The sequence below is a fragment of the Castanea sativa genome, chromosome 4 (assembly GCF_040712315.1).
Source record: "Castanea sativa cultivar Marrone di Chiusa Pesio chromosome 4, ASM4071231v1".
Taxonomy (NCBI): Eukaryota; Viridiplantae; Streptophyta; class Magnoliopsida; order Fagales; family Fagaceae; genus Castanea; species Castanea sativa.
The window spans coordinates 3,120,253-3,128,998 of record NC_134016.1 but is presented as its reverse complement, the minus strand read 5'-3'; the positions used below and the strand labels follow the sequence as shown (position 1 = coordinate 3,128,998).

Below are 8,746 nucleotides of genomic sequence, written 5' to 3'. Positions count from 1 at the left end.
GAAGGTGGGGAGATTTTCAGACTCTTTGGTTGTCCTTGAAACCGTTACTGTGAAACCGTAGAGTTGAAGCGTAGGGCTGAACTATCTGGTTGTCCTCACGCTGTGCTTCTCACGCACAACCCTTCAGGGTTCCACGGTTTCAAATCTTTCCTTTAAGTTGAAAAGGCCTTGGGCTGGGCTTTATGGTGGAAGTAAATAGATAAAGAGTCGGCTGGAATTTATTATTCTGATATTTTTTAAAATTGTTTTAAAATTGTAGGTAAAATAAAAATTAAAAAAAAAAGATTGGAATGACATGGCCGCTAATGTGGCGTAACGTGAATGCAACGACATTAAACGCTAAGCTTCAGTTTTTAGTAATATATAGATTTGGAGTACTTCATGATGGCGAAAAACCTTATCCTGGTGCAATTTTAACTTGTATGTTTTCATCTTTCTCTCTTTATTTTTGTTCAATAGTTGGGGGTGGGGGGGATTTGAACCTTCGATGTCTTTGTTGGAAAACCATGAGATGCTAATCAGTTGATCTATGAGGCTCTTGGCAATATTTTCATCTCCTCTATTTGGATTTGGGTCAGCTGTTTGTAGTTGAGACCATAATTGTTTCTGACGTGATATAGTTTATGTTTGTTTTGTCTGATAGTAGAAAAGTTAGCAATGACTGGAAGCAAGATGGTGATTATAAGTAACTCCTCAAGAAGTGCATCAACCACTATGGAAAGGATGAAGAGCCTTGGTTTTGATCCCTCTCTCTTTGTAGGAGCCATTACCAGTGGAGAATTAACACATCAATACTTGCAAAGGTTAACCACCATATCTTCTACGACTAGTGACCCTAATCACTGATGCTTTCGAGTTTCATTCCATTTTCTTTGCTGTTTTCATGATGAATTGGTCAGTCCAATTAACTCTTTGCAGTTGCTCAAGTAATATTGATAAACTCCATTTAACTTGTATCCTTTTTTGAGCTCAACAATATGTTATACTTGGTTCCTATTAAGATTGTGATGTTTGGTATCAGGACACATGGCAAAGAAGGGGATAATATGCATCTGTAACATTTGTAGAAACTTATTTATTTTATGATTTGGCTTGATTTTTGTTTCATCCATAGTTTATAAATATTTGCAAACATTCATGTAATTATGTTTTTCAAATATATTGTACAGGTTTTGCTATTTCTTCATTTTTCCATTAGCATTTATATTAACTGGAGGCTTCAGGCATGGATAGTTTATATGTGGTTGTGATGCTTTCTTTAATAAGGTTTAACATGATACCTATATTAAATTGTGTCTATTTCAGAGCTGTCAAAGGTGAGCCAGGTGCTTGCATAGACACTTAAGTGATGCAACGAGTCATGTAGAGCCTTACAACATTTTTAAAATCTATGCAGCTTTGTTGGACAAATAACATTCTTTGTAAATGAATGAATTTCCCTCAGCTAGTTGTTGTTGATGACTGGAGATAAATAATTGATCTGGGGAATATAAGATTTCTTAGTCTACATGGGACAGAATTGAATTGAATTTGTTTGTATTAGATCATGTGCAACTCTAATTTGAGTAACTGCAGTATGTCTATTTTTCTCAGCCTCAATCCTTTATTTTCTTGCAATATCTTCAACTTAAATCAAAACGCTCCTTGTTTGTGCATTTGATGGTCTTCTATGTACATGATTGTATCTTCTTGGTCTGCTTGTTTACTTATCCACATTATGTTGTATTATGCCTTTTTGTAACTAATGTATACTTGAGTTATTATGGCTTATTGTTTCATGGAATTTTCTTTAAATAGGAGAGATGATGCTTGGTTTGCAGCTCTTGGAAGATCTTGCATCCATATGACATGGAGTGACTGGGGTACTATATCTCTTGAGGTATGCTCTATGTGCAGTTGTTTATATCCATATTTTTTTTTGTTACTTTGCTTTTATTGGAACCCTTCTTCTCTCTATCCATCCTTTTGATTTATGTTATTAACATGACCAACACGCTATCAAAACTCACTATTCTTGAATCACTGGTTTTATTGAGTGTACTCTTTGCAGAGAGGCAGTTTGTTGAGAACGATCTATGATTTATAAGGTTATAAATCTTTTACTACTTACATAAAAGAAATCTATGGTCTCTTGGAACTGGGTATTACTAGATTCCTGTTAAAAAGTCTGAATAAAGCAGGCTGATTACTCAAGATGATCTCTTTGGCAGTGTCCAACTAAACTTAGGCATTAAGTAGAAGTTTATGGAATTGGTGTAACTCATCATAAAATCTTATTGTCACCTATTCTATTCTTACTTTTGTCATTTCCTTCTGGTACTGCAATTCCCATGAAACTTGAGGACCTTGAGAAAACGTTGGAGCATTGTGCTGCTAAAAGAATTCCAATGGTGGTGGCTAATCCCGATTTTTTGACTATTGAGGCGAGAACTTTGCGTGTAATGCCTGGTAAAAATGTTTAATTTTGTCTTTTGACTCTTTTGGGTACAGTATCTACAATGTAATAATTAAATACATTACAGCCACAATAACAACAGCCAAAACTTAGTACCAAATTTTATAGGGTTAATTATGGACCCTGGACAGTTTAGTCAGGGTTGGCCACATATATTATAGCTACAATCTTTTGTAATTAGTCGAGTAGGGTTGGAGTAGGTCTTAGATTTAAATCTTGCAAATAGAAAAGGGGAAAGTTCTACATCTTAGGTCCAACTGATGGTCTCTTATTTTATTGCGGTTGATGCCTCATTTAGAGTTGCATACTAATTCTTTTGGGGGGGGGAGTGAACTTTGGAAAGAATACAAGGGAAGTGTTGAGTTGAAGCATTAATAAAAGCTAGTGTAGCCCACATAATACTCCAAGCATACTAACCATTACCTTTTCATTGAAGCCTTTTGAATTACATTGCTTAATGCCTTAAAATAATTGATTTAGTTTCTTTTACGGAGTCATAATCAGGTTTTAATTGAAGCTTTCTTGTGTAAATTGTCCACAAGGATCATTCTTCAGTTTCTTGAACGCCCTTATTGCTCACTTATATAACTGTTCTTACCTCTAATGCATTGGCCAATTTCATCAAAATGACAAACTAATTCCTTTCAATTTACTCATTACGCACTTCAATTCTTCTTCCCAGATTTGAGCTTGCCTGTTGATCAAGCATTTCACAAGTACTGCTAGCCACAATCTCCAACAAAAGGAGCATTCAAGATATAGATTCTCTCTACATTCAGTATTTATTTCTGCAAAACAAACATATCTCCAGAGTAACCCCATTAGGCTAATCTGTCCCTTGTTAGTAACCTGTTCTTAACGGTGAAGCAGCTTTTAAAAGCAAACTTTGGAATAGCTTTTGGAAATCAAACAATGTTCCACTGGTCAACAAGAAGTAGTTTTGCCTAATAGTTTCCCAGGTTCTGCAGTTGTGTTCCTATCTTATATGCAGCCTAGAAACACAATCTTCATTAATGAACTGACTGTGTGTAGCTGATTTTTTTTTTTTCCCCAACTAGCTCAATTGATCTAGTTGCTGCGACTTAAATAATGCTCCCAAGTGCAGGATTGTCACAAAATGATAACTCGGTAAGTTCGAGGTCGAATCCACAGGAAAAAGGGAATTGATTAGCGAACCACAAGAGAATAAAACTAAAATAATAAAGTTTAATTGAAGAGATTTTTGACGATTCAGTAAAGTTAATTTAAATTGAGAGAAAATAACAATATATTAAGGTGCTAAGGTTTAGGGATCCACACACAACTCATCTATTGGTAGTTTTAACAATATTTATTTTATAACTCAACGAAAGTTCATACAAAAGATGATCTTAATTGGATGATTTAACAATAAGAACTCAAGAATTAATTGTCTAAGGTAGTTTTATGAAATTGATTGATTTTAGGCAAAATAAGACCAATGAATTAGTACGCAGGGAATACTAAGCATTTAACATGCCCAGAGTCTATGATAAATCAAGGAATTATACAGAACTAAACGCTTTTCTAAATGAGTAAATCAATCAAAAACATAATAACATAAGCGTTAAAACTATAAAATAATTGTTAAGAACATACCAATAAATGGTTGGGTTTCACCCATTGCCTTAGCAAGGCTTCTAGCAAGCCATAACACAAATAAAAACTCTAAAAATTGTATAGAAACTTTAGGAAAACCTAAATTATGTTCTATGACAGCTCCTTTGAGTTTTTACTTAAAGAGTCTTTAAATAGGTCAAGGAATCCTATTACAATAATTTCCATATGGAGAAAATTCCAAGTTTTAGGCTTCACTTAACCAACGTTTTTGGCCTATTTAACTTCAGAATTCAGACCTTTGGTAAACAACAAAGTTGTAGCCCTTTAAGTTAGCTGTCCAGCCCAACTTGAATCATCTCGCTTGAACATTTGAGCCAAATGTTATGCTCCAAATACTAATTGATGTGCAAGCTGGAATCCTAATCCGAATTGGACTTGCAAATTTCCTTTGATTCCTTACTCCAATTGAACTTGAATTTAATCGGGTTGGCCTTCGTTGATTTCATCATAGCCCTTGTAAAAGTAAAGTCCATTAGCTTTCTTTTTTGCACAAATTCACTTATTTAATTTCATTATCTTATAGAAGACAAATTCACGCATTAAAATTCAATTAAGCACAAAATTGATTATTTAGCATTATTCCAAAACCAATTATAAAATGCATGAATTAACTCAAAATAAGTATGATAATGCTTTCTAATAATGATATAAATATACAAAATTAAGTTATTATCATGTTCCTATCTTATATGCAGCCTAGAAACACAATCTTCGTTAATGAACGGACTGTGTGTAGCTGACTTTTTTTTTTCCCAACTAGTTCAACTGATCTAACTTGTGGCTGTACCCAGGTTTTTTTTTTTTTTTTTTTTTTTTGATTGGTAAGTTATGTATGCAACCGAACCCAGTTTTTCATTTTATATGACACCAGCTACATTTGCATTTAAGCCGCTTCCAGCATCATATGTGACCCTATGACTATATATTAGGCACAAAGGCCCAGATGCCAGTTAACCAGCCAGTGGAAAATGGTCTTACCTTTACCTACACAATGCTTCAATAAGGGTCTGATGATAGGCATCAGGCCATACTTTTCCTCCATCACACTTTCCGTTGGAATCATAGCCCCCCAAAACTCTTTGAAGCATTTTGTTGCAAATGGAGTTTCTTTGAAGCATTCACGGCCTGCTTTGGTTTGCACTAGCTGATTTGGACTTCTATAAAATCCATGTTCTGTGAACTTTAACGTCTCTCAACAACTTATAGTGCTTATTGCTCATAGTGCTTCCTAGAATTCCATATTTAGTCTAGCAGTTTACCTCTTTGTGAAATTTATTTAGTTGCATCAGAATCAATTCTTTTGTTAATTTTTTGAATTACTATTAAAGGTTGACTTGGGTCATACCTATATATAAACAAAAAGGTTAACTTAGGTCACATGGTCTATTACTACTAAATGCTAGTCAATTGAACCAAATATTGAATTTCTATGATATTGTTGTCTTCCTTTTTGGTAATTCAATTTTTTGTAATTTATTTGTCTTATAGCTTTCGGATCCATTGGGTTTACCCTTTGGTGATTTAATACTAATAGGTACACTGGCGGCCAAATATGAAAAGCTTGGTGGTGAAGTGAAATGGATGGGGAAGCCTGATAAGGTGATCTCATCACATGTTCTCTTTGTCATCATCATTTACCAATAAAAAGAAAGCATCATCTACTTGATCACGTTGCGTGCTCATGTGCACCCAGACAGTGACACCCTTGTTCTAGGTAGCATGCAAATATAAACAGGTGCTGTTGATAACTGAGCTTGCAATGCATAGTTCCTTGTCTCATTCTTTGCTTATGATATAATCTATACAATATACATAAAATGAAGTTTTTGACTTATTGGTTGACTCTTTCTTCTGTTGATAAATAAGCTTTTAAATCTCTTATCTTTCCATGTCATAATTGTAATTTATCTTGTTTAAATTCAATTTTTGTTACATGTTCATTAAAACCAATTAGAACTATTTTATTTGATAAAACAACTATACACTAAACAAATTTTGATTAAATTGAGTTAGGTCTTTTCAAAATTTTTTAAAAATGAGTTAAGTTGCATATTTTCTACAAATTTTCTTGATTTGGATTTTTATTTATTGATATATCTCTAAATATGTATTTTTAACATATTGTGTATGTGTATATATTAATTTGATTTTTTTTCCATGTCTATATTGGATGAGCTCACTATGATTCAAGAGGTCCCTTGGTTTATGTTTTTTTTTTTTTTTTTTTGCAGACAATATATTTTCAGTGGATGAAATTAGGAGTGGAGTTAATGTCAAGTTAGAAATTTGGAGAGACACTCTAGAATCTAAAGGCTTTCAATTAGTAGGAATAAAATAGAGTATATGGAATGTAAGTGTAGTAAAAGTAGGCGAATGGATGGTAAAACTTGATGGCCCAGAGATACTAAAGAGTGAGATCTTTTGATATCTTGGACCAATAATTCATAGAGCTGGAGAGATTGAAGAGGATGTGAATCGTAAGATAAGAGCTTAAAGGGAAAATTTTATAAGATTGCTAAATGACTAGTTATGCTCTATGGTACTAAATGTTGGGTTGTTAAGAAACAACATATTCATAAAATGAGTGTAGCTGAAATGATAATGTTAGGATGGATAAATGAATGTACACAAGATTCGAAATGAGAGAATCCGCTTAAAGATAGAGGTAGCTCCTATTGATGAAAAGATGAGAGGGTTGTTTGAGATAGTTTGGTCATGTTCAGATAAGAGCAATTAATGCACTAGTAAAAAAGAGTGAGTAATCCAAGTCGAGGGAATTGAAAAAGGTAGAGGATGACCCAAAATAACATTAATAAAAGTAATTAAATGGACTTATCAATTAAGGAAGTAACATAAAATATAACTTTTATTTATTTATTTATTTTTTAATTTTTTTTTATACAAGATAAAATTTTACTCTAGCCTAATCTAAGTGTATATGTGTGTGAAGCTCCCTCCTGAAGACTTGAACCCCGGCCTTTGACCCCCACACCCTACAAGCACTTATACTTGTGGAGTGACCATCACACCAAGGGTGTGCGGTGGTACATAAAATATAACTTTAGATAGAATATGGAGGAAAAGAATACATGTAACTGACCCTAACTAATCTCCTCAATAGCCAACCCCAAAAATTTGGGATTAAGGCTTGTTGTTGTTGTTAGTTAAAACAATTAAAAATCACTATTTCAATATAATAAAACAACCTAACACTAAACAAATTCTCTGATTTAGCATTTTATTGATTGATATATATATATATATATATATATATATATATATATATATATATATATATATGTGTGTGTGTGTGTGTGTGTGTTTAAATACATATGGTTCATAATTATTTTCAATAATATTTTCTGTGCATGCATGGTTTAGCAACTAGTTTAATATGTTAGCATTACATACTCTTTCAAATGACTAAGCAAGAAATTTTCAAAATTTCAAAAATTTCAAGTTAGATCATACTGTTCATAGACATTTTTTTTACCAAATTTATAATTATTTTGACATCTATAAGTCGATTAATGAATTGCAACTATTATTACAAACAATCAGCTATGTGTCTCATAATATAAAAAGTCAATGGAACAGTTTAAAGTACATATATCTGAAGAAATTTTCACACTTTCTTGAATCATTTCCAAATCATCTTTTGAAACTTCTCATCAAAATTTAGGTTGAAAATCATATCCATATAAGCATTCTTACACAGCACATATCAAATAATTTTTTGAAACTTGTTATTGGCCCTAAATTCATCACTATGGTACAGTGTCAGCCACAAGGTGAGCACTCTGGTGCACCCAGGATCATGAAGTATTCTCTTATCAATAAGCTATTCTTACTTATATATATATATATATATATATATATAAATCTTGTTCTGCTATCTCTGTTTCTTCTAATAATCCTACATGCTTTATCAATTGTTTGTTTATGATTATATGCATAGATGTTTGATCTTCAAGCTGAGAAATTCACTCTGAAGATGGGACATGATCTCTCTTTCTCTTGACTACAGTGTTTGTGATATAACCCTTGTTCTCTTCAGTGTATTTATTTCAACTATATATACATCCTTCCTGTATGCTCCCCAGAGTTTAGTTTAATACCATTTGTGATTTGACTACTGTTTCAGATAATCTACGAAGCAGCTATGGCCATGGCTGATGCGGATGTTTCTGATTCTATTGCTGTGGGTGACTCTCTCCATCATGACATCAAGGGTGCAAATGCTGCTGGAATCCAGTCAGCTTTTATCACTGGTGGGATCCATGCAAATGAGCTTGGACTTGTTAGTTTTGGAGAAGCTGCAGACTTATCTTCTGTGCAAGCTCATGCATCCAAATATGATGCATATCCTTCATATGTGCTGCCTGCATTTACATGGTAGAAGCTGATCTTGGTAAGCACTCTTAAGTTCATATTGCTTACACGCAATTTCTTTTTGTCAATAATCTCATAACCTTTATTTGCTTAAACCCTTCAACTTGTTTGATGAAATGGCTACATGTCTTTTTTGATAAAATATGGCTACATATGTCAGTTGCACTCATTAGTTCAAGAGTGGTTAACTTGAAATTATTTAATTGATGATTGTTTAATGCAGAAATTGAAGATGTGGAAGAAGCAACAAAAGTATCCCTG

General features: G+C 33.2%; 1 protein-coding gene across 1 annotated transcript; it reads left to right on the top strand.

Moving 5' to 3' along the window:
* The first annotated feature begins 305 nt into the window (after positions 1–305).
* LOC142631470 (4-nitrophenylphosphatase-like) lies at positions 306–8,504 on the top strand. The gene is made up of 7 exons (XM_075805642.1): positions 306–420; positions 644–803; positions 1,798–1,890; positions 2,055–2,071; positions 2,278–2,448; positions 5,628–5,692; positions 8,238–8,504. The coding sequence occupies exons 1-7, from the start codon at positions 306–308 to the stop codon at positions 8,490–8,492; spliced, it is 876 nt and encodes a 291-aa protein (XP_075661757.1). The 3' UTR covers positions 8,493–8,504.
* Positions 8,505–8,746: the final 242 nt, after the last annotated feature.

Coding starts and splice junctions, on each gene's coding strand:
- LOC142631470 (XM_075805642.1), top strand. CDS start 306: ATGTGGCGTAACGTGAATGCAACGACATTAAACGCTAAGCTTCAGTTT. Junction 421..643: donor TCCTGGTGCAATTTTAACTT/GTATGTTTTCAT, acceptor TTTGTCTGATAG/TAGAAAAGTTAGCAATGACT. Junction 804..1,797: donor ACACATCAATACTTGCAAAG/GTTAACCACCAT, acceptor TTCTTTAAATAG/GAGAGATGATGCTTGGTTTG.